At 39.1% G+C, this 27,069-nt stretch overlaps 2 protein-coding genes across 6 annotated transcripts in view; one reads left to right on the top strand and one right to left on the bottom strand.

The window, feature by feature from the left end:
• Positions 1-1,051: 1,051 nt before the first annotated feature.
• On the bottom strand, positions 1,052-22,353 carry arl6ip6 (ADP-ribosylation factor-like 6 interacting protein 6). 2 transcript variants are annotated; one of them, XM_073047330.1, is made up of 4 exons: positions 21,873-22,353; positions 21,733-21,786; positions 21,509-21,641; positions 1,052-2,986 (listed from the first exon to the last, which is right to left on the bottom strand). In XM_073047330.1, the coding sequence occupies exons 1-4, from the start codon at positions 22,162-22,164 to the stop codon at positions 2,893-2,895; spliced, it is 573 nt and encodes a 190-aa protein (XP_072903431.1). In that variant the 5' UTR covers positions 22,165-22,353; the 3' UTR covers positions 1,052-2,892. The 2 variants fall into 2 exon arrangements, with proteins under 2 accessions (XP_072903431.1, XP_072903432.1); XM_073047331.1 differs by lacking the exon at positions 1,052-2,986 and adding an exon at positions 11,079-11,611.
• The window catches only part of prpf40a (PRP40 pre-mRNA processing factor 40 homolog A), a 92,879-nt gene continuing 88,060 nt past the window's right edge, over positions 22,251-27,069 (top strand). Inside the window, exon 1 of one of the 4 annotated variants that reach the window (XM_073047328.1) lies at positions 22,251-22,588. In XM_073047328.1, the coding sequence (XP_072903429.1) occupies positions 22,586-22,588 (3 nt within the window). In that variant the 5' untranslated portion in view covers positions 22,251-22,585. The remainder of the gene's footprint in view (positions 22,589-27,069) is intronic. The other 3 variants (XM_073047327.1, XM_073047326.1, XM_073047329.1) reach the window with 3 other exon arrangements.

The following is a 27,069-nucleotide window of genomic DNA, read 5'->3' as shown; positions in this document are numbered from 1 at the left end:
TCCTTACTTTTTCTTAAATTATTATTTCAAGAGATGTGGATTATGGCTTTCCACCTCCGATTGGCCTGGAGAAGCTGGAGGGGAGTTGCTTTCTTAAACCTCTGCTGTCCTCGAGGTGCTGTATATCCGCAATGCTAAGAATTGCCAGGACAATCAAAGACATTTTTCACAGATCAGGATGGAGCATGGATGGGAAGGCAAATTCCAGGTAGTGGCATTGCTACACCTCTGTTGCCTGTCTTGGTGGCTGGTAGAAGTCATGGGATTGGAAGGTGCTGTTTGAAAAGTCTTGATTAGTTGCTTCAAAACATCATCTAGAAGAGCTGCTACTGTGCTGTATCCATAGTGAAGTGAGTGAATGAGGTGCACATTGATTGAGCTACTAATTTCTCTTTCCTTTCAATGGAAATCTCAGCTATCTTGCTTATACTTAGGTTCATATTAACCTTATTACAGGGCAGGTGTATGAGGTTGAGTGGGATCCAGGATCAGTTTTAATGGAATGGAGGAGCAGACTCGATGGGCTGAAAGGCCTTTCTGCTCCTCTGTCTTATATGTTGTCCTATATGTCTTCTTGTCTACTGCTAAATTTGTGGTGTTAGCTAGATTTTATCTTGCTGCATAATCTTTGGAAGGCGTGTATGGTATCTGTAATCTATCAGACCAAGTGTGGACATTGTCCAGATCTTGTTGCATTTGTAGATGGACTGCTCTTTATCTGGACAGTAATATGCATAGTGCTGAACATTGTAGAATCTTCAAACACTCCGGATTTCTTAACTTACGACAGCAAGTAGATCATTGCTGACATAGCTGAAGATGATTGGACCAAGTCTACTACTCCGAGGAACTCCTGCAGAGATAGCCAGTGGCTGAGAAGATTTCATTCAAAACACCACAGCACATTTCTTTTGTGCTGGGCATGATTCAGACATAATAGGAAATCAGCTTTGAGTGAAAAGATTAGATTGCTTACTCATTCCCTTTCACTTTCCCCAACATAGTCACACTATCCAAAATAGCAAATCAGGACCCAATTAAATGGCAACAATTCCTTAGCAAATCACCTTTAATAGAAATAGAAACAAACATTTGAGATCACAGTGATTCTGTACATTCATTAACAAGCTTGAATTAGTAACAGTTCCTTATTAAGATAAAATATTTTTGACTTGCAAAATACCTAAAGAATCCTATTGAATTCATAATTGCAATAATTAGTTTATAAAAAGTTCCATAAGAATGGTGAAGAATAGCAATGAGTGCAGATCTTAAAAATACAAGATATTTCAGATTTTCACAGCCATTTACAAAAGACACAACAATCAAGCTGGTGAAGAAACTCATTGGGTCAAGCAGCATCTGTTTTGGGCCTGGAAGTCTGTGTTGCATCAAGGAATTACTGTGGTGCATCATGATTCCAACATAAAAGGAAATTAGCTTTGACTATACATCAGGGTCTGAACTCAGAATGTCAACAATTCCTCTCCACCAACCCTGCTCAGCTCACTGAGATTCTCCACCAGATTGCATGCTGTTCCAGATTTTAGCTTCTGCAGTGCCGTATCTCCAGAAAGGATGCCATCTTTTAAAAAGTCAAAAGATAATGGGACGTACGGCTTGAAGACACATTTTATCAGACCAAAGTAAATTAAAAGTAAATCCATTTATGATTCTTTAATGTTACTCAATTGATTTCCAATTTTAGTAGTCTTCAAAGTCAGTGACATTACTGAATAGCACAACATCCATATCATTACATTTTAAATCAAGGTGAACATGCTACAATAAAATGTTTATATTAATATGAATACAGAAATAGATTACTAACACTGGAATTAGCAGCAAATATTTACCATTTTCCCCCTTCAAACGGAGACTGTAGCAGTGTATATGATTGTACCCATCAAGTAAAAAGATCCAGGCTCATAAATTTATATTTCCTTCATCAGATTTATTCTTACCACATCTAGTACCTATTCAAAATTATCAAAGATTCTCAGAAAGGTAGCACACTTTTAACACATCACACACACTTCCAGTGAACCTAGTATGCTCAAAGTGAGCGTGGAAGTTTCCCTAGTGCACTTGAGGCTAAACCAATGGAACTCAAGATAAAGGAACAGTGAATCTTTGAAGTTGATGGTATTATGGAAACTTGTCACTTCATCTGCTCAGAGTTGCCAGGTGAATGCCCTAGGACAAAAAAAAAATGCTCCAGGCCACTTATATTCCCACACATTCATAGTCTACCCTAGCTTTTCCTTCTCCCAAACTTGAGATTAGATTTTCCCCGTCATATGGGACAACACTTTCAATATGCCAATATCAAAAAATTAGAGGATCAGAAACGTGAAGGTGAAAAATAAAAGAGTATTCTTCTGTCAAAGGCAAGAAAATAAAAGCAATGTCAAAATCTACTAAGAATTTTAAAGACAACCTAGTACTTAAGGCAGATTGCCCTTTGCAAAATTGAATGCATTTGCAAAGTTATTAACAGCTATTAATACAAAGGAAACAGAAAAGCAAAATGTCAATTTTTGCAGCATTAATTTCTGTCAACTATGATTCAAGATTTAATGTATTTAAATTTTATTCTGCCTGCTTTTATCTGAGAATATAGAAAACCACATACCTGAATGTGTTGCATTGTACAACAAAACTATGTTCAATGTAAAATATTTAAAATTGCAATTTTAATAAGCTAGTCTGTAATAAGGATTCTTAAAGCTGAAGTTAACAGATCAACAAAGTACCGTATATCCTGATATTAGATATATTTAAAACCAAAAAGGCATCTTCAGGTATGCCATCTTCTTACTTGCCACTACTTTCAGGCTTGCTTATCTGAATAAAAGTCAGTATGCACTTTTGATGAAGGAAAAAGTGACTTCAGGCAAACCACCAAATTATAGCCAGAGCTGTTGTGATGCCATTGAGAATTGCCATATTGTAGCCCATATGGAAGGAATGACCTGTTATTTTCCTGGAAAAGAAAATTTAGAAGTTATTTATTAACTAAAACTCCAAAGCTTGCAAAAACAATGAACATTCAAACCATGGCAAGAGTTATCAACAACCTAAAATCTAACACTTTTACAACAGCAATATTTCTTACAACTCAAAGCATTTGTCAATTGTTTTTATCTATGAATTTTGATTTATTTCATTCACTACGGATTTTACTGAAGGTAATAGTTAAAAATCCAAATCCAATTCCCTTAATGGGTTCAAAAATTGCCTCAATCCTTCACATAATATGCGGCCTTTTGTTGATTCTATTGTGGTTGTTATTTTATTATGGATTTATTAAGAAAGTCTGCAAGAATATGAATCTCAGGGTTGTATATGGTGACATACATGTACTTTGATAATACATTTACTTTGAATTTGGATTTTATGTCAATCTTCATTATTATTAAAAAAATCATTCAACCACGGCATCAAAAATGTTCATGGAGAAGATCAATTAGTTAAGGTGGTTAAACTTAGTTGTTGGTCATTTTCTCAGCAATCTATCAGAATTAGGTATCTGGGAATGGCAGCACTTTCTGCCTTTAACTTGATCTGCTTACTGCATCCACCTTATTTGGACTTTTTATTCTTCTCATTTAGATTATTCAACAATTTATTGATTCAATATTGTAATCTCCATTTAAGTAGCTAAACCATCCTAAGATGTACACAGATAACCTAAGAATGCAACAAAATTACACAACTTTAAAATGTTACAGCAAGTTAGATTTAAATTTTATTTCAAAGTAGCTTCAAATTTTCCCCACGATACACTCCTTCTACCCACTCACCTGCCTTTTTGCCTTAATAACCTGTACTGCTTTGTCCTCTGCTTTGATTTCCACCAGTCAAAAGCACATTGATGACTTGGATGAAGGAAATAATTGTAATGCCCAAGCACCTATCCTTGCAAATTTGCATTACCTAGCAGCCCAAAAATAATCCCATGTTTTGTCAGGTAATTAAATCTTCTATCCCTGCTAGTATAATAACCTCAACTTCATGAGCCAGAACCTATCAGAGTCAGATATAGTACAGAAAGGGTCCTTCATCCCAACAAGTCAGTAACACCTACTTATACAAGTCCTACATTAATGCTTCTTTCAACAGTTTCCCTCTAGTCTTGTCAACTCCTCCAGATTTCAGCACTCACTGACATACCAGTGGCAATTTATAGTAGCCAATTAATCAGCACATCTTGATGAAAACAGAACACCTGGAGGAAGGAACAGAAGTGGAGGGCCTTAGGGTCAATGTATAAACTTTGCACACAGCTGCAAGGTCAGCATTCGAGTGCAGTGGCAGCAGCAGCACTGGGTCACACTCGTGTGTAATAACCTTTCATGGTGTGATCAAATGCCTTTGAAAATGCAACTTGCTCCCCTTTTTCTACTTTTATAGTTACATCCTTAAAAAAAAAACCCCAGAAAGCGTAACCACCAATAGTCATGAACATTGACAAATTAGACGAGCAGAGTACATGTGACTACCTACTAGGAATACATTTAACATCACTGACTTGCACAACTATCAAAAGCAGGTTAAACACCAAAGATGAAAATATAAACACTATTTATACTTAAACATATACTTGTATTGTTAATGAAAAAATGCCTCAAAATAAATTGGATGATGGCACTATACCTTTGTTCAATTTCAGATTCATTGATTTAACTAACAATCAAAAGTCAACTGTTCAAATTAAAAAGGATAATCTAATCTAAAAATATACAAAACAAAGAATCGTGGCAAGATTATTTTAGATTTGACATTTCTTTTTACTACAACTCTGAAGGCTGTTGGCAACATTTTCTTCCCAATGTGATTGCAAAGAGCAATCACATAGGAAAACAATACTTACTTTCTGAAAACTTCATTGCACTGTAAAAAATTGGATGCTTATACCTCAGCAAATATTGATTATATTGAATGCCAAAGAAAATTTGACCATGATAAAAATTACATTAACAATTACATTTTGATATTTCTACAAAACAAGTATAATCATTTACACTAAAATGATGGTTTGCAAAATAGCAGCACAACCATAATGAGTACCGGTCAGATGAAATTTACTTTTATTGAGAGAAGGAAAGCCCACAATGTAAGTGCACTACTATATTTGGTGTGAAACTTGTTCTAGCCAATCACTATTTCAACTCTAAATTGCAAAGCAATGTCTCTGGCATTTCATAGACAAGAAATTCTGCAGATACTGGGAATCCAGAGTAACACAGACAAAGTGCTGCAGGAACTTAGGCAAAGGATTCAAAGTACATTATCAAAATATGTATAAATTATACAACCTTGAGATTAGTCTGCTTACAGGCAGCCACAAAACAAGAAACCATAGAGAAAGAGAAAAAATATATTATGCAAATAATATAAGCAAGCAACAGCATTCCAAACCAAATAAGAGTTCATAGACCCAAATCCTTGGAGCAGCTGGATTAGGCGCAAAAGCTGCAATCTCAGTTCATCATATAGCAGAACAAATTGCCACATGGTTCCCAGACATGAAGCGCAAAGCAGCAGGAGCTGTCTCACAGCCTCAACTGTGCGGAGAGAGGAGAGAACATTGTGGGACAGTGAGTGAAATAGGCCCAATTCTCACCTCCAGTCCTGACACCCTGCTTTTCCAGTCCATTTGGGCTGGTGTTTAATTCATCCAAACTCTGGGTAATGCTATGCACTGGGACCCAGGCCCTTCCACCCAGTGACACACTCCAGACCTAGACCCCGCCACCCATTCTTGACTGATCCAAATTGGCTCTGCACTTAGAACAATCGAACCTTGCACCCAGTTTAGGTGGGCAAACATTGAGATGCCACTGCCTCGACTCCTCTCTGAATTTCTCACTCCAACTCCATCTCCTAAACTGTCTTGGACACATTACCCTCTGATTTTGTAACACACCAAGATGGCTCATCCCTTGAGTCAGCTTCACCTCTGCTCGCCTCTTCATTGTCTGCAGTGATCGTTTACCACAATTTACCTCAAAGTGTTATTAATGAGGTTATTATTTGTACTTCTTACCTTCTGAACTACCAGTAAGCTATCACCTAACTTCAGTAGCACCATCTTAAACCAGAAGCAAGCATCTATGGAAAGGTCGATGTTTCAGGCCAAAACCCTTCGAAGGGGGAAGTAGCCAGAATAAAACCTTTCTTTCCACAGATGCTACCTGACTTGTTAAGTTCTTCCAGTATGTTGTGTCTGTCTTTGGCATTTCCCTGCTATAACACCAAACCACTTTACACTGACACAAGTCAGCAATATACATCTGTCAACGTCATTTATCTTACTTTAATATAGGCTTTTTCGACTAATTTGAGATCCACAATTTTGTACAAAATAGTGGATTCCGGTTATTTGGGCCATCAGTTAAAAATGAGGTAGGGTTTCCTTCATTTATTTGGGACACCATACAACTTAATTAATGTTGAACAGTTTCTAACTCGCGTCAGTCGTGTGCACTTGCATGGCTGTTAGACATCACACTGTGCCTAGAGAGAACAGTTTTTCTATAGTGTCAATTGCGTGTGTTTGAGTTCAAAAAGCAGTGATTTTTGTTACTGATAGTTGGCAAGAAATAAGCAGTAAGAAAATTCAGAACTGCATTGCTCACTGCAGTTTCAAGCATTCAGGCATGAAGATGCAAGAAATAGCCGTGAATGAAAATGAAACAATTTCACTACTTCAGCAAGTTAGTAACTACAAAAAAATTTGAAGGTAATGACAATCATCTTGAATGTTACAATGAAAATTTGGAGGATACAATCAAAAGAATTGTCTGTAGGCAGTCCATTACCTGCACTAGGTGTCTGTGCTGATTTTCTTCATTTACAGTCAATTAAAAGAACATCGCAGTGTACACTAATTGAATTCCACCGTTGATAACTATTGGGAACTCATTTTATAGTACTCTAGTATTGGTGTTGTTCTAATATGTTCTGTATTTCATTTAAATACCTAATTTGTTACTCAGTTAAAATTAGTGCCTTTTTAATACCTTTTTAACATTTCCATGAAGTGGGTTAATTGGACCAAAATATACTGGTCCCAATGTGTCCCAAGTAAGTGAAATCTACTGTATACAGAGAATACATTACCTTGTGGAAAATACGAAGTTCATCAATCCTCACAAACAGCACTGAAGTCTGTTTCACTCACTGCAATTGCATTATAGTTAACAAAAGCTTTATGGTAAGTAAGACTGGTGTAATGTTAAACTAGCTTGTAAAACGATTCGAACCAATACGCAACAATCCCAAGTGAAAAGGGAACTTATTTTGTCAATGTAAACAGAGTAAGTGTTAACCATAAGAATAGAAGCAAAGAGCAGAATCTCATCTGTAAATGAGCAGAATGTTATTTCTCCGCAAGCTTAAATTAGGCTACATTTGGTCACAAACTAGTATCTCAATAGAATGAAAAATTAACACATGCAAACTTGTGTGCATATCAAAATAAAGAGGCCAACTGGAAACAGTAGCTGTTCCTTTCTGCTGATGCTACATGACCTGCTCAATGTTTCCAGCAATTTTAGATGCTGCCTGATCAGTTGAGTATCTCCAATTCAGTGCCTTATTGTTTTCTGTTACAAGGGTTCCAATTAGAGAATGCATTTATGCAAATGTCAGACCCGCTTTAGATAGGTACAGTACTGCAACATCAAATCTTGCCAAGTTCAACAGCTGGACAAGCTGTTCCACTTGTCATAACTGATTCAATCAAATACTGCAAAGATGGTCTAACTGTTCAATGCATTCAGAAGTTCAATCTTTGAAAATAAAATTTTCAATCTCTGAAGATAAAATTTTGGCACATTAAGCCCAAATTACACATTTAGTTTAAAATAAAATTTGTTGCAATTAACATAATCAGCTCCAGAAATGTACTGTATTTTCACTCTGATGTCTCCTTTCTTGGCAGATTCTGAGAAGAAAGGTGCAGAACTATTTATTGGTGTTGAGTTGTTATTGTCACATGCACCAAGATAGTGAAAAGCTTATCTTGCTTACTGTTCATAGATTAAATCATTACATAGTGCATTCAGATAGAACAGACAAAAACAGTAACAAAGCTGAATAAAGTAACAGCTAGAGAAAGTACAGTGTATGTAAACAATGTAAGTGCAAGATCACAATGAGGGAGACGGAGGTCAAGAGTGCTAACAGTGGGATAGAAGCTATGTTTGAGCCTGGTGTTACATGCTTTTGGGCCACTGCATCATTTGTCTGATGGAAGGGGGAGAAGGAGGATTGCCAGGGTGGGTGGGAGGTTTGATTATGCTGGCTATGAGAAGTATAAACAGAGCCTTTGCAGAATCTCCTGTGTTTACCTTAGAGGATAGGCTGGTTTCCATAATCTGCTATGTTCACAACTGTCTGCAGTTTCTTGTTGTCACAAGCAGAGCCGTTGCCATACCAATCTGTCCTGCATCCAAACAGGATGATTTCTATGGGGTATCAATAAAAATTAAGGGCCAATGGGGAAATGGCGCTGTGTACATACATCTACTGATGCCTCTGGACACATCTTCAGAGATGTTCCTGGAATCATTGGGTGTTTCAGGTCTTTCAACATCATACACCCTCCTCCAGGAGACCCAGCCAGGGCTGATCAGAACCTAGCTTATGTCCAGATGGCTAGCTACTTATGACTCCAAGGCTCCCCTCTTTTGAGCCACGTCCATCTTGAGGCCCTCTCTGCCACATCGGTGGTACTGTGGATGGCTCTCCTCTTCCTCTTTCCCTCGTTAGCCTCAAGGCAGTGGAGGTCATATCTTGATTTCTTGTAAAAGTTAGGTTGCCCAATTTGAATACTGCAGACCTAGCCATCAGAAGAGAATGGGCCTTCCAGAAAATCTATGGCTTCCAGTTGGAACATACTGGGGATTTTTTTTTGGAGAAAACAGCAGTACAATGAATGCTTTCACTATAATTTATAACCCAACAACTGCTCTGGGAGCTGTGTAATCACCTAGGAAAGAAATAATATCTCCTCTCCAACTTGAAGAATTTACAAAATGACAAATGCCATTTTTCAGTTCCCTGTCTGAGTATTCCCAGCAGCTAGTTTTTATTCCCAAGTTTCACTAGCTTGCTGAAGCTCTTAACGAAGGAGTACAATCTGCTGGCTTGCATCACCAACAGCAATTTCTAGATTTTAAATTATGGTTTATGCATTGACAGAAATATCAAAGTTGTTCTCAGCTTCACAAAGTAATTATGATACATGGGGACTTTTTGCTGCGATTATTTTACAAAAACCAGGTCTGTACAGCCACTGATTGAATCACAAACAATATTACTTACATCCATTTCTTCCAATATGTTTATACACATACTGATTTATGACACACAAGGATCATTAAATTGAACAGAAAATGTTCATTCTCAATCTGGGTGTCTACACCAGAAGGCTTTTGCATCTGCAGATTTTCTGAACAATTTACAGTAACAGATGCAAGAAGATTCAAGGAGAACAAAAGTACATTTAGCCTCTGAAAACATTTTTAAAATTGAATGGCTTGTCTCAGAAATTAAATGATAGACAAATGTAGATAATTTAAAATTCTGGGTGACAGAAAACAGACAGTAATTAGGTATTGCAAAATGGCGGAATACATTAGGAAGATATACATAAAAGGCTATGCCATATTTAACAGATACAGCTGCTTTTGTGAAAGTTCACTTTTAAGGAAGATTTGAAAAAAAACTGCAGGATAATTTAACTATGCAGCTGGAAAAACTGAAATCAACTGGGGTAAAAAAAGACTCCTGGCTGTTGTCACACTAGCCTCAAACATGGCAATTACCTTGATAAGGTTCCAGCAGCAAGTCATCACTGCAAGAGCAACATAGGGCAGTGCCCCAGGCCTTAGCATTGTCAGCTATTTCAATGACTTTCCCTCCAATATCAGAAGTGAGAATCCCCACTACATAATAGGAAGAACCACCAACTGGATGACAATAATTGCTAGTTTTATTACCAACATCCACATCCTATAAATGGTTTTAATAGGCTTGGTTGTTCTCCTTTGATCTCAGCAACAGTTCATTTAGGGAACAGGTGAAATTGCTGAATTTCTGCACTAAACTTCAGAAAAGCTGTGAGGTATGTGGATTTCCACAAGAGATTTTCTACCACTTGAAGTGCAGAAACTTAAAAAAATGGGAATCAAGAGGAATTTTCAACAAATATTTCTGATTAGTCAATGAAACATTAATCTAAACAAACCAAGTAATTTGCAACTGGTTACAGGAGAATCAAAATTTGCTGCAAGACTTGCCACAAACCCCACAGCCCAATGTTCCACCACAACTCAGTGCTTAACTATTTACTACAAATAAAATACAAATAATTTATTGTTAGTTTGATATTTCCAAATAACAACCATCACATTCAAAGATCAGTTCCATAATTTAGGAGATCTAGGCCTCATACGGAGCCAGTGATCATTAATGGAGAATGTGTGGAGCAGGTTAAGACCTACAAGTATCTGGGAGTACAGTTAGACGAGAAGCTAGACTGGACTGCCAACACAGATGCCTTGTGCAGGAAGGCACAGAGTCGACTGTACTTCCTTAGAAGGTTGGCGTCATTCAATGTTTGTAGTGAGATGCTGAAGATGTTCTATAGGTCAGTTGTGGAGAGCGCCCTCTTCTTTGTGGTGGCGTGTTGAGGAGGCAGCATTAAGAAGAGGGACGCCTCACGTCTTAATAAGCTGGTAAGGAAGGCGGGCTCTGTCGTGGGCAAAATACTGGAGAGTATAACATCGGTAGCAGAGCGAAGGGCGCTGAGTAGGCTACGGTCAATTATGGAAAACCCTGAACATCCTCTACATAGCACCATCCAGAGACAGAGAAGCAGTTTCAGCGACAGGTTGCTATCGATGCAATGCTCCTCAGACAGGATGAAGAGATCAATACTCCCCAATGCCATTCGGCTTTACAATTCAACCGCCAGGAGTAAGATATGTTAATGTGCTGGGGTTAGGACTCAATGTGTTTAAGTAAACTACTTAAGAACTTTTTAAAAGCTATTATTAATGCTTTTTGAGAGGGTGATTTTAGATGCATATCATATTTTTACTGAGTTAAGTATTGTATGTAATTAGTTTTGCTACAATAAGTGTATGGGACATTGGAAAAAATGTTGAATTTCCCCATGGGGATGAATAAAGTATCTATCTATCTAATTAACCAGTAACTAAATTCATTTTGGATAGCAATTTGTTATGCAACTAAAATGTAACTTCCTATAAATGGAAAGCACTAGTTTTCAGAAAAGTTGACAGTTAGCCTAAATATTTTATTACAAATGTAAAAAAAAAACCCCACAAAGGAACTGGAGAATCCAAACACGTCTGAAATAGAAAAAAAGTGGAGAATATGCAAATAAAAAGCAGAAAATGTTGGAAATACTCAAGAGCAGACAGCATTGCGAAGTTATAAACAGAATTGTTGATTATTTTGCTGTAACTGGAAATAATCCAAAAGAACCGGTTCACCCTCCTCATTTCAGGCAAATTTTCTGGGCTGGATGCAATGGAGTGCTTTGAACTGCTGTGCTTGCATAGTTTTCCATCTGGCAATATAAAAAGACAAAGTTGATTTCTCATACATGACAACTATGGGTATCTATCTGGCAAAATTATTTAATGCACCCCCCCCCCCCCCCCACCGGACATCAATGCTCCCTGGATAGTAAATATATTTTCCAAATTGTTTGTTTGGAATTGCCCATCTTTTACTAAGGCAGGAGATGGAAGGCACAGAAACAAAGAATGCGGGAAGGACAAAAGAATAAGACCACATGTAAGCTTTCCCAAGTCTAATAATCGGGTCTTTAGTTGTTAGTCAAATGTGCTATCCAAGTGTGGAAACTTCCTTTGGTCAAGTAGCTTTTCCTGCTCTGGGTAAGAAGCAGAAGCCGATTTAACATAAAAAGTCAATGTTCTCAGGAGCTAGTTTTCAGTATTTCAAACTAATTAGCAACAATTCTGTCAACTACGATTGCACAGTTCCAGAGACATGGGCTCAATCAGGATGCCTGATGCTGTATGTGTGGAGCTTTCATGTTCTATGTCCACGTGAGTTTCCTCTCACATTCCAAAGGTAAACTGACAGGTTAATGGGCTAAGTTACTATGAGAGTGGCTAGGTGCAAAGAGAATTAGTAGGGTGTTGATGGGCACACAAGAGAACATAGGAAATTATTGGGAGCAACTGAGGCTCATGGGTATGCTCAGAGCTGGCATAGACTCAATGGCAAGAAAATTCTGAAGTGTCAGTTTTAGTTATGCTTCAGTGAGTAAGGAAAATTCTACACTGTTACAAGTTTATGACAAGCTGGAACATGAAGCACAGACGAACCACATTATGGGGAAGTTAGATTCTGAGTAAACAGACTGAATTGCAATTTTCCACAACCCGAGGCCACATCATCTGCATATGTTAAAAAACACCAGCTGGAAAACTTCATAGCAAATTTTATTCCTTCTCAAAATTTAGGATAGTAATGTGAATTCCGCAAGGACAAATTTCCATTACCTGAATAGCCATAATGCAGGTGTGATGGGTTGGAGAGGGTCAGCAACTTTTAATTCCTCAATGTTAATATGTCAGTGCAATTACAAAGAAAGCACAGCAGTGCCTCTCCTTCCTTAGGAGCTTGCAATGAAGTCAGATGACATCTAAAACTCTGACAAACATCTATAGATATGTGGTGGAGAATATATTGACTAGCTGCATCACAGCCTGGTATGGGAACACCAATGACCTTGAATGAAAAATCCTACAAATAGTAGTGGATACAGCCCAATCCATCACAGGTAAAGCCCTCCTCACCATTGAACACAATGCTACATGGAGCATTGTCAGAGGAAAGCAGCATCCATCATAGAACATAGAATAGTACAGCACAGTACAGGCCCTTCAGCCCACGGTGTTGTGCCGACCCTTAAACCCTGCCTCCCATATAGCCCCCCACCTTAAATTCCTCCAAATACCTGTCTAGTAGTCTCTTAAACTTCACTACTGTATCTGCCTCCACCGCTGACTCAGGCAGTGCATTCCATGCACCAACCACTCTGAATGAGAAACCTTCCTCTAATATCCCCCTTGAACTTCCCATCCCCTTACCTTAAAGCCATGTCCTCTTGTATTGAGCAGTGCTGCCCTGGGGAAGAGGCGCTGGCTGTCCACTCTATCTATTCCTCTTAATATCTTGTACACCTCTATCATGTCTCCTCTCAACCTCCTCCTCTCCAAAGAGTAAAGCCCTAGCTCCCTTAATCTCTGATCATAATCCATACTCTCTAAACCAGGCAGCATCCTGGTAAATCTCCTCTGTACCCTTTCCAATGCTTCCACATCCTTCCTATAGTGAGGTGACCAGAACTGGACACAGTTCTCCAAGTGTGGCCTAACCAGTTTTACAGAGCTGCATCATTACATCGCGTCTCTTAAACTCTGTCCCTCGACTTATGAAAGCTAACACCCCATAAGCTTTCTTAACTACCCTATCTACCTGTGAGGCAACTTTCAGGGATCTGTGGACATCTACCCCCAGATCCCTCTGCTCCTCCACACTACCAAGTATCCTGCCATTTACTTTGTACTCTGCCTTGGAGTTTGTCCTTCCAAAGTGTACCACCTCACACTTCTCAACCCTAACAATGTCTCTCTATGATATTCAACAATCCTCTGCACTATCCACAACTCCACCAACCTTTGTGTCGTCTGCAAACTTGCCAACACACCCTTCTACCCTCACATCCAGGTCGTTAATAAAAAAACATCACGAAAAATAGAACCGATCCTTGTGGGACACCACTAGTCACAACCCTCCAATCCGAATGTATTCCCCCCACCACAACCCTCTGCTTTCTGCAAGCAAGCTAATTCTTAATCCACCTGGCCAAACTTCCCTGAATCCCATGCCTTCTGATTTTCTGAATAAGCCTACCGTGTGGAACCTAATCAAATGCCTTACTAAAATCCATGTTGATCGCATCCACTGCACTACCCTCATCTATATGCCTGGTCACCTCCTCAAAGAACTCTATCAGGCTTGTTAGACATGATCTGCCCTTCACAAAGCCATGCTGACTGTCCCTGATCAGACCATGATTCTCTAAATGCCCATAGATTCTATCTCTAAGAATCTTTTCCAACAGCTTTCCCACCACAGACGTTAGGCTCACTGGTCTATAATTACCTGGACTATCCCTACCACCTTTTTTGAACAAAGGGACAACATTCGCCTCCCTCCAATCCTCTGGTACCATTCCCATGGACAACGAAGACATAAAGATCCTAGCCAGGGGCTCAGCAATTTCTTCCCTCACCTCGTAGAGCAGCCTGGGGAATATTCCGTCAGACCCCGAGGACTTATCTGTCCTAATGTATTTTAATAACTCCAACACCTCCCCGCTCTTAATATCAACATGCTCCAGAACATCAACTTCACTCATAATGTCCTCACTGTCATCAAGTTCCCTCTCATTGGTGAATACCAAAGTATTCATTGAGGACCTCGCTCACTTCCGCAGCCTCCAGGCACATCTTCCCACCTTTATCTCCAATCGATCCTACCTTCACTCCTGTTATCCTTTTGTTCTTCACATAATTGAAGAATGCCTTGGGGTTTTCCTTTACCCTACTCGCCAAGCCTTTCTCATGCCCCCTTCTTGCTCTCCTCAGCTCCTTCTTAAGCTCCTTTCTTGCTACCCTATATTCCTCAATAGACCCATCTGATCCTTGCTTCCTAAACCTCATGTATGCTGCCTTCTTCCACCTGACTAGATATTCCACCTCACTTGTCACCCATGGTTCCTTCACCCTACCATTCTTTATCTTCCTCACCAGGACAAAGTTATCCCTAACATCCTGCAAGAGATCCCTAAACATCGACCACATGTCCATAGTACATTTCCCTGCAAAAACAGCATCCCAATTCACACCCACAAGTTCTAGCCTTATAGCTTCATAATTTGCTCTTCCCCAATTAAAAATGTTCCTGTCCTTTCTGATTCTTTCCTTTTCTATGATAATGCTAAAAGCCAGGGAGCGGTGGTCACTGTCCCCCAGATGCTCACCCACTGAGAGATTGTGACCTGACCTGGTTTGTTACCTAATACTAGAATTAGTATGGCACTCCCCCTAGTCGGCCTGTCAACATACTATGACAGGAATCCGTCCTGGACACACTTAACAAACACTGCCCCATCTAAACCACTGGAACTAAACAGGTGCCAATCAATATTAGGGAAGTTAAAGTTACCCATGATAACAACCTCGTTATTCTGCACCTTTCCAAAATCTGCCTCCCAATCTGCTCCTCGGTATCTCTGCTGCTACCATGGGGCCTATAGAATACTCCCAATAGAGTAACTGCTCCCTTCCTGTTCCTGACTTCCACCCATACTGACTCAAAAGACAGTACCCACCCTTTCTGTAGCTGTAATAGTATCCCTGACTAGTAATGCCATCCCTCCTCCCCTTTTAACCCCCCTCTCTATCCCTTTTAAAGCACTGAAATCCAGGAATATTGAGAATTCATTCCTGCCCTGGTGCCAGCCAAGTCTCTGTAATGGCCACTACATCATAATTCTATGTATGTATCCAAGCTCTCAGTTTATCACCTTTGCTCCTGATGCTTCTTGCATTGAAGTACACATACTTAGGCCCTTCTACCTTTACACCTTTTATTCTGCTTCATTTTCCTCAAAGCAGGAACCCCCCACTAGACAGGTCATGTTCCCTTCTCCCTGGTACCATCAGGAAGGTGGTACAGAAGCCTCAGGACTCACACCACCAGGTTCAGTAAGTTACTGTTCAACTTCAACCTCAACCAAAAGGCCTCTGAGCCAAAAGGGATAACCTCACTTGCCCCATCACTGAAATGTTCCCAAAGTGATGCACTCATATTCATCTCATGCTCTCAATATTTGTTGCTTTTTTTTTCTTTTTGCATTTGCACAATTTGTTGTATTTGCACACCGGTTGTATGTGTAGTTGGTATGATCTTTCATTGGTTCCATTATAGTTATTGGATTTATTGAGTATGCCCACAAGAAATTGAATCTTAGGGATAAATATGGCGGCATCCATGTACTTTGACAATAAATTTACTTTGAACTTTGTTTATATCATGATTGTAATGAACAACATATGGGATACATGAAATGGGGTTCAGTGTAATTTAGGTCTCCAAAGTGGTTCAAAAAGCACATTTTTAATCCAGACACCATTAATCAAAATACTAACGAAATAAATAGAATGCTTCCAACCATTACAAATACTGCTCTGTAAACTGGCACCATCAACAAAATGGGGGGGTCATCAATGTCCAGATACCCAACAGGATCAGATTCATAATATAGTGATTATATTATAACAGAAAGTTGGCTAAAAGAAGTAAAGTCTGCAGGGCTAATCCGCATATTCCCCCTAGATGGTGGAAAGGCTAAGTCATGCGCAGAAAGATACAAAATTCTGACAACAACATACATAAGATGCCGGAGGTACGCAGCAGGTCAGGCAGCACCTATGGAAATGAATAAATAGTTGATGTTTTGGGTTGAGACCCTTCTTCAGGATTAAAAAGGGGAAGATGTCAGAATTCAAAAAAGGTGGTGGGGGATAGAGGGGAAGGGGAAGGAGGATAGCAGGACAGTGATAGCTGAAGCCCGGTGGGTAGGAAAGGTAAAGGGCTGGAGATGAAGGAATCTGATAGGAGAGGAAAGTAGACCATAAGAGAAAGGGAAGGAGGGGACCCTGGGGGAGGTGATAGGCAGGTAAGCAAGGTAAGAGGCCAGAGTGGGGTAGAAGAGGAGGGGGGAAGGATTTTTTTAAAACCAGGAGAAATCAATAATCATGCCATTGGGTTGGAGGCTACCCAGACTGAATAAAAAGTGTTGCTCCTCCACCCTGAGGGTTACTTCATTGTGGCACAGGAGGCGGCCATGGACCAACATGTCAGAAAGTGAATGGGAATTTAAATTAAAATATTTGGTTACCGGGGAGTTCTACCTTTAGCAGATGGAGCAGGGGTGCTCTACAAAGTGGTCCCACAGTTTACAAAGGGTTTCACCAATGCAGAGGTGACCATATTGGGAACATTAGACACAATAAATGACCCCACCAGATTTGCAGGTGAAGCGTTGCCTCACCTGGAAGGACAGCTTGGGGCCCTGAGTGGAGATGAGGGAGGAGGTAGGTGGGCAGGTGTGGCACTTTAGCCACTTGCAGGGCACCATAGATGACTCCAGCAGGTGAAGGTCTGCTACAGTGAGGACGTTCACTCTAGCTAAGGAGATTGGAATTTAGGATTAGAATCTCAATAAAGATAAATCATTTACAACTGAAAGGAGGGCTGTGGGAACCTCAATTGTTTTCAAAAATAGAATCTATAGATTTCTAGAATCATACAGCAAAGAGACAGGTCCTTTGACCCACCTACTCCTACAATTCTCGCATTCCATTAACCTGCACCTGCACTATGGACTTCCGGACCCCTCCCAACCATGTACCTATCCAAATTTCTTTTAAATGATGAAATGAAACTCAAATTCACTACTTCAGCTGGCAGCTCGCTCCACATTTACACCCTCTGAGTGATGTCTTCCCTCATGTTCCACTTAAACATTTCACTTTTCACCCAAGATTATTTTAGACCATGAAGAAATTATGCGATATTGGGATAAGGCAAGCAAGTAGATCAGTAATGAATTATTGGGGAGCAGGTCAGTTCAAGGGGCAAACTGGTACTTTCCAACTCACCTTCATCTTGAAGGACAAGGTAGCAGATACTGTACATGGAAACACTGCCACCTGCAGGCTCTATTCAGGTCCCACACCATCCCAATCGAGGAACAGATCCCCATTCCAAAGGGCCATCTATGCACCACAAGCTGCTCATTCAAATTCTCTGCTTCCAGACCATCCCAACTGCTCTCAGGTTCCTAACTGCTCTTCACACTTTTCCACCATGCTTCCTTTTGCACTTCACAGATAGATTTCAGCCACGGCAAAACCTGCATGTATCTGGCTAACATCAGCAGCATACATCTTAAACAAGACTCCAAATGCCATTTCTCATAAATTGGAATTTCTTGCATACTGAAACAAATTCTATACTCAAACATATATACCTGCAAAAATTAACTAAAGGTTGTGAGAGTTTATTACAATAATTTTGAGAAATTGAGCTTTTCACCATTCATTTTTTTCTGCTGATTAACAATTTTACTCATCTTCAACTTTTTAATATGCATTTCTATACTTTGATATACAATATTGATTTAAAGAGCTGAAGAAAATCTTAGTTTCTAAAAAGCTACAAAATCATGGCTATTGTTTTAAAGCTACAAATAAATTGCTGGTAACGATATCAAGAATTCAAGTATCTATTGCCATTCTAGAGACTTCAATTGATATTCAAGTCACACAATATGAAAAATAATAAAATCAGCCAGAATTTTGAATGACAACAAATGAAAACAGTTGATTTAAGTTACTGAACCATAAAGGGCTCAGTCCAATACTTCATCTGAAAATAACTAAACCACAAGTTCAGATGATCCTCAATTCAACTGAGAATAAACTACAGCTATATTAACAAGCTGTAAGAACAAGCTTTGAAAATCACATTTTGAATGATCATGGTTGTAAAACTACAAACTTACATGATGCAGAAAATACTGTAATAGCACAGCTTGCCAAACAACTTACAGTAAAGAAAAAAGGTGGATTCAAGTTATGCACATGAAAACATCATTGCATCCCAAGTCAGTAAAACTATGCAAATGCATCTTATAAATTGGCTTTTCTATTATTTTAATTTAATCTCTCTAGGTAGTTTATTCCACCTCTTGTCAACACGCCAATCCGATGAATCTCAAACCAAAACCCAAATTGCCTTTTGGAAAAGCCAGCATTTATTACACATTTCAAATTGCCCTTGAGGTGCAGGTCTACCATCTTTTTGACTGCAGCAGTCCTTCTGAAGGTACAGTCAGAGTTGAGTAGGCTTCCAGGATTTAAACAGAATGAAGGTGAAGAATTGGAGATGGTATAATTCAGTTACATTTCCTTGCTACTTACATAGCTTACAGAAAGCCTTCAAAATACCAAACAGTTCTGTTAAATGTAACCCGTCCTTGGAAGGCAATCCGAACTTGGCCTGAGTTAAGTTTACCCAGGACCTTGCAGTACAGATCTGTTTTCAGATGAGTGTTGTGGAATGAAAAAGCAAAGGAAAAGCATGGCCTTTTCACCCCTCACTGGGCCCGCTCAGCAACGTAAAGCTCTGGAACCAGGGGCCAGATACAGCAGGTACCATGTGGATACTTTGGGGAGTTAAACAACCAAGTCCACTTTCTCATCATAATGACTTTATTAATTTTAAAGGTGGATTGCAATTGTTTACAATTTCATTTGAAAGAGAAGATGGCAGTGGTGGTAGGAATGATAGGAGTGCGTGAGACTACAAAGGAACATTTAATGCCTTTTGCCAACAATACTTCGTTACCTTGGTTAGATGAAGAGAACTTCGGTGGTGGGAACTGTCTGAGCAACTAATGAATAGATTTTCGACTCAGTAAAAGTTACAACTTGCAGCTATTTATCCAAATCACTGAAGGCAAGAATTTCAGGTATCATTTCTCTGCTGCTCCCACTAACTAACCCAAACCTTAAAAAGCTAACAAATTTTTTTGAGGAAGAAATTGATGTTACGCTCAACTTTGAACCTAAAACTATCACTATTTGTTTTAATTTTCCTTGAAAACAGTCAAGTTTATCAATTCTGTAAAGCTTCAAAAATACTGACTTTTAAAGCTTTATAATAATGGTTGCATCATGCCAACTTTTTTTATACAATGCCAATCTGTTAGATTTTCAATGGCACACACAAAATGCTGGTGGAACACAGCAGGCCAGGCAGCATCTATAAGGAGAAGCACTGACAATGTTTCGGGCCGAGACCCTTTGTCAGGACTCTCCAAAACGTCGACAGTGCTTCTCCTTATAGATGCTGCCTGGCCTGCTGTGCTCCACCAGCATTTTGTGTGTGTTGTTTGAATTTCCAGCATCTGCAGATTTCCTAGATTTTCAATGGAGCTACTTTATTTACATGTAATTTTTTGCTGAATCTGCTAAGAATAAGTTTTTTTAAAAGCTTAAATTTGCTTGTAGCTATTTGTCCGTAATAAATCAGCCAAAAGTTTGAATGATTACAAGTAAAAACATTTGATTTTGGCTACTGAACCATAAAGGGCTCATTTCAATACTTTTTCTGAAAATAACTAAACCACAAGTTTAGGTGATCCTCAGTTCAACTCAGCACAAACTACAAATGTATTAACGAGCTTCCAAAATCACATTTAGAATGATCATGGTTGTGAAAATATAAATTTATATGATACTATAACTGTATAGCTCGCCAAACCGTGTAAAGGAAAAGGTGAATTCAAGTTATGCATCAGTCTGTAAGACTATGCAAATCTATCTAATAAATTGTGCAGTCTCTTAAGTTTCCTACCCATCACATAGCTTTACCGCTTCCTATCATCCCACAAATTAACTGAAGTTAATTTAATATGATCTACAAGTTTCTAGCATTCCAATTTCCAAGACCTTTTATGAAGCCAAAGACGAGTGGAAAACTGCACTGTCATTTCCTTCCTTGCTTGCTTGCTTCAATATCGTGACATACACTTCACCTATCCATACTGCCACTGACTATTCTGCTTTCAAATTCAACCTGCCAAAGTGAATCACTTAACACTTTTCTGGGTTGAATTTCATCAGCCCACCATTTTGTCAATATCTTGTGGTAACCCATAACACCTTCTACACTCTCCCCATAAAATAGGGTCCACACAACCCTCTTTTCCTTTAAATTAGTAAGTGTCTTTGTTCCAGGAGTAAGTGAAGAGTATTAGTGGATAATTTTAAGGTGATTAGAGGAAAGAATGGGGGAGGGGGGGGAGTGGTGAAATACTTCTCATCAGAGGGTTTTTTTCTTTTAAACCGAGCATGAAACATGCTGCCAGAAACGGTGGCAAAGGCTGATACATTAGGGATATTTAAAGGACTCATATAGGCACATGGTGAAAGAAAAATGAAGGGCTATGCAAGAGGGAAAGGTTAGATTGATGTTGGAGTAGGTTAACAGATTGGTACAGCTTTGTGGGTTGAAGGGCCTGTATGGAGCTGTACTGCTCTACGTTCAAGTCAGTACTTATTGAATAATTTTCAAGGTAGTTCAGAAACAGGTCCAAGGTGACATGGTTTTTGGAAAACTAAACAAAGTAAGGAGAAATAATGTTCTGGATGTTTAATCCAAAATCTCAATCATAAAAAATATTAAGTCTTCCATTTTAAACGAACGTACCAAAACTGCATCATTTAACGATCATTTTAATCTTTAAAAGTCCCATAAAATCTATATATCAAACATTATAAGCTTGATTTACCTAAATCGAACAGGCGATAGAGGTGTTGGTGGAAACATCCCAGGTTCAAATGAATCAAAATACGTCAACGTCCACGAGAAACTACAACATGACACCCCAGCGATCAAGGCCAAAATTAACGAACTCCAAAGACCTGAATGAGATAAACATGAAATAAATTACTTAACAACCAGACACCTCATGTAAACAGAAGCCACGCTGAGTATAAAATTGAGAGAAATTACCCAAGATCCCTGTCTTGATATTATGCTCGCGGTTTTCTTTCTCCAAACGCAAATCTGTAACCACAATAAGTAACAATTGTTTATAGTATTCAATTTTCCTTTGATATTACGAAGAATTTGACTTTATAACAACTCAATACCTTTGAGGACAATGTACACAATTGCTAGAAGAAATGCAACAAACGTCAACATCACGATACAACACAACATGGAACAGACTCGGGCCGGCCATTTGTTCCGGGAATTGACGTGCGCCGACGACGCCAACACCCTGCTCTTCCCCAATACTGAAGCATCATCCACCTCTGAGTATGTATAGCCCTCAAATGCATCGTCGTCCATCGGCTCTTCCCTCAGTTTGTATGTCAGCTCATCTCCAACCTCCTCCCCGACGAGTGGAGGCGGGGCGGAGCGCTTCACTAAGCGGGGCATTTGGAGCTCTCCGAGCAAACAGCAGGTGAAAGCAGTGCCTAAGCCGGAGCAAATTCTACCTTAGCAGCGCTGCTGCGCAATTAACATTAAGACGCAGGGACTTCTGCTCAGCTACAACTGCTCTTGCTCCATACTAAACAGCAACCGCCTCGCCGTTCATCCTCAACCTAACCTGCTACCCAGAGCCGTCTCTTCGCTTAAACGCCCAGGCCGATTCGTGTCCAATCAGGAGAGAGCTCTGCCGCCAATTTGGCCAATCAACGCGGAGCATTGTCGGTGGCGGGTTGGTGCTGCGTTAGGTTGCAGAGCAAGTTGCGACCTTTGGCCTCTACCCTGCCGTCGCGCTGAGCCAGTTGGATCGCGCGTTGCTGTTAGGCGTCGTCAGGGCCGCGCCGGAGCCGAGGCCGATCGGAGCGAGAACATGGTGAGTGCAGCGGCTCTAGCGCGCACGGCGGGGCCATTGTTAGAGCGGGACCCGGCCGGGCTTCGGCTCCTAGGCCCGCCGGAGCCTGCGAAGCCGCAGTGGGGCTTTGGCTACCTTCTCCAGGGCTGCGCCGAGCGCTCAGTACCTGAAACACAGCCGCGTGTGGGCAAATGGTAGTGACCGAGGAGGCCGCGTTCAAGGCCCCCCCCCCCCCCTCCCATTACCCGCTCGGTGTCTCCCATTAATTCGATCTGCCTGACGGGTGCGGCACTAACAGATTATAACAAGCTGATTTCCTGCGTTTTGTTAATGAATGGAGCAAAATATTGTTGTGTGAATGTGTGTGTGGGATGGTGGTATAATTGGAGTCGTTTTGACTTGATTGTGGCCAGATCTCTACACATTTTAAACCCTTTTCTACGTAGGATGTTACCATTGATAAATGATATGCACTTTGGCAACGCAGTGTGAATGCAATAGCCCATATTTGCTTTAGGATTCTGCGAGTATTAAAGCAAATATGTAAATCGCTCTTTTTTGCTGTTTGACGGCAGATTATTGTATGCTGAGCTCAAAATGATTTGGGTTGTTGAAAGATAAAGCTAATGGCAAGTTGAGATTGATGAAAATTTGTGTACTTGCAGTAGTAATACTATACATTCACCTATGTAAAGTAATACCCTTTGTATACATATTCTCAATTAATACATGTTGTATTGAACTGTAAAGAAGTCTTGTTTAAATGCTGTGAGTGAGTATGCTTCTATTATGTAGTCATATATGCATATATCGACAGGCATCCCATCCCTCAACTTTGGAATTCCACCATAAATCTCTGCTTTCTGCCACTCTTAAATACTTGGAGACTTTTAAACCAATCTGTAAATATATTTGCCTGAATGTATGCTGTTGACTAGAAGAATGATTGGGCAGTGCATACAAAATTCTTGCTGAGCTTCACAGGGTGAATGCTGGGTGACTAGATTCAAAGTCCACAGTTTCAAATAAGGAATTAGCCATTCAGGATTGAGATGAGAAGAAATTTCCATGCAGAAGATGAATCTTTGGAATTCTTTACTCAAGAGGGCTGTGGAGATGTATTCAGAGTATATCGGGATGTTGATTGATAGTGTTCTGGATATGCAGGAAATCCAGGGATATGCAGGCAGTTCTTAGGTTAAAGATGGGCCATAATAGGCATTATTGAATGGTATAAGTTCCAAAGGTTGACTGGCCTCCCGCTATGATTTTTAAAAAATGTTATTGCTCTCTAATGTCTTTTAACTCAGTGTCAGTGTTGGTTGATTGTAGCTTTGTGGCTTGTGACTGTTTCACTGTATTAAAAGGCTTATAGTTTCAGATTGTTAAAGTAATTGGTACCATAACATGTCAAATACAAATAAGCATTTCAAGGAATCATACCAAAACTGATACACTGCCAACACTTCATAGTTCACTGAAGTGTAAGTCAGTACATATCAAATACAGAATACAAGTAAATCTGTAAAGTGGATTTGTATTTTTCAATATACAGTTGTACATTCAAAAAACCATTCACCTATCTCTCGCTCTAAAATCCTCTGGGTGCAGCAATCTTTTGCCTCTCCTGCTGGATCTTGGAGTTCACTCATTGTCAACAGCTTCAAGAATTATTTTCAAATTGCATCTTACATATGATAAATCAGTAGTTCTTTAGTTCATTCGTAGGATGAATGAGCTCATTCCATGATATGATTTCTATATAATTCTATGATTTAATTACAAAGTATTAATGACATGGTTGTAAATTTTTTGAATCTATGCGAGTTAGATAGAGCTCTTATAGATAGCGGGGTCAAGGGATATGGGGAGAGGGCAGGAACGGGGTACTGATTGTGTATGATCAGCTATGATCACAGTGAATGGTGGTGCTGGCTAGAAGGGCCAAATGGCCTATTCCTGCACCTACTGTCTATTGTCTATTGAGTTGATGTGCAAAGGTAACCTGTTTGTATTAAATTCCTAAATCTTAGTTATCAGTATTCAAACTGTTTATTGAACTTATCATGAGCCATCCTGCTTAATAAACATCTAAGCTATTTTACCATTTTTCTTCCATGGTTCTTTTGCTATCAATATGTAAGGTTTACTATAGTTTTGATACTTGTGAATGTTTGGCATTGTTTTCTTCTGCTTTTGGAAAAGTATATGCGCCTTTGTAAGGCTTACCGTAGTCATGTACAGAGATGGTGGACCAGGCATGGCCTTCCAGTTAAGATTTTATTAGAACTCATTGTTTTGGTTCAAACATTTTACTCATGTTAAAAATAGATGGATGTTTTTGATTTGTTGTTGTTTTTGAATAAAAGGCTGTATTATTTTGTTGATAATCTCTTTGAAACTCCTTTTAGTCTCTAACCTGTTTGTAATGTTCTTGGAGTGAATGCTAGTGTATATCCTTCATATGGAAAACTCCTTCAGCTGGATATAAGTAATGAAGAGCTACACTCCTCCTCCCCTCTGCTCAACAGTATCCTCCTGTTAAAAATCTGAACTAAGTGTTTGGCAGATTTTGTTTGTGCACAAGACAGTTGTTGAATTTTGTTTCAATTTCTTAATTGTTTTTCAAGCATTTTGCAATCTCTTGAGGTACATTAGAATGGTTTGGGGGTGAGCCATGTTGTCTCTCTTGTATTTGTACAAATGTGTCTGAAGTCCCTGTTAGTTTTAGAGGGAGAATGCAGGTGTTTTTGTAGTAAGACTGTTACAATAAAATGGAAAAAGTAACATCTTTAGTTTTAGAAGTGGAGTCAAATTTAGTAATTATTACTCAAGCAAAAATGACTATTGTACATTTTTTAATTTAATGCTGTGAATGGTTTATAGATTTACATTCAATCAATGTATAGTTCTTAGCAACACCATTTTGAAATTGTTTGATACAACACTGAGAAACAAAAGACAGAGACAAAGCAAATGAAGCAAAATTTGGAAAGCCTTGTTAAAGATTTGGGAATTAAGGAATGTCTTCATGGAAAGAACAAGCTTTAGTATGGAATGATTTTTCCCTGCTTTTATCCCTCCTTTGAGGTATCATAGGACACTGAGAAGTAAGACCAAGAAAAATTTGATTTTAGTTGAAGACATTATCATTTTGGAGAATGGAATCCAAGATTTGACAAAGACTTGAGGATTGAAAGTTTGAAATTGTTATATAAATATGGGTTACTGTATTGTACTGATGGTTTTATTATTGTGACTGATGAACTTAGCAACAGGCTATGGTGTTGTATTAAGGGATGTACTACAAATCTTGGAAATCTGGAATAAAAGTAAAATATGGAAATGTCAGGCCATTTACTATTAGTGCCTGACATGGTGATGTATTTTTACCATTTTTATTTCCAGTATTACATCACATAACATAGGCTGTCAATATTGAAGCCATCAGTGGAAACTTGTGTGCTGAATTCAATGGAAAATGTCTCTTTCCATTCATGTCCAAGTCGCTCAGATCTGCTTTCGGTGATTTGGTTCTTAAGTAAAGCCAGATGAGGTTCACTTTGAGGGTCTTGAATAATTTGTGTAATACAAGGATTAAAATATACTCATCCAGTAATGTGATCACAGCACTGCTATGATTTCGCGAGTTATTTAGTAAGCATCTACTTGGTCATTTGAATTTTGTATCATTCTATGAGTAGCATCTGCATTGATAATGATATAATCTTTCATTCCCTAAAGAAGTGGCTGAATTGTAATGCGTACCATTTGTTGAACCTGTTTGAACAAGATTATCAGAAGAATATGGAAAGGGCGTGGATTATTTTCATGATCTCTTTCCCTGCAAAATTTTAAAACATTAATCTTTTTGGGCTCTTAAGGTCCAGCTGGAATTTCATTCAAAGATCATGCCATCAAAATGACAGGGGTCAAGTCAACCTCTGATAAAGCTCTTGACTCAGGTCCCAAAATATTTTTTCAATATACTTTCATTTACAAACTTTTTGAGTATAAATATTAAGTTCAGGAAATATATTTATTTCTGCATTGTTAGGTAACTTTCCAGAAACAGTTGCAGGCACACTAAACAAAGAACTTATGCATGATTTGGGAATTCCAAGTGCATATAATTTTGAAATCTGCAGAACTGTTATTCATTGCTTAAAATATAATTAATTAGTATTGTAAGAGGATCATGCTTCATGACAACTCATTTTTTATAAACAACATTTTTTTAACAAACATTTTTCATTTATAGCAGTAGTAGCATACCTTGAGAATACTGAAAACCTGTTGCACAAATTGACTTTTGTCTAAGTTGCGGCAATCATCCGATTACACCTTAGAGTAATGAGCATTTTGGCTAGGAGCATCAGGGACCAAAGAAACAGCTAATTTATTGACATCACACAAACAAACAAACAAACAAACATAATTCGCTGAATCAGATTTCAAATATTTTGGTGACATGCAGTTTATGGCTTTCAATTCATACCATA

The sequence above is a fragment of the Hemitrygon akajei genome, chromosome 5, assembly GCF_048418815.1.
Source record: "Hemitrygon akajei chromosome 5, sHemAka1.3, whole genome shotgun sequence".
Taxonomy (NCBI): domain Eukaryota; kingdom Metazoa; phylum Chordata; class Chondrichthyes; order Myliobatiformes; family Dasyatidae; genus Hemitrygon; species Hemitrygon akajei.
This window is presented reverse-complemented; position numbering and strand designations above follow the sequence as displayed.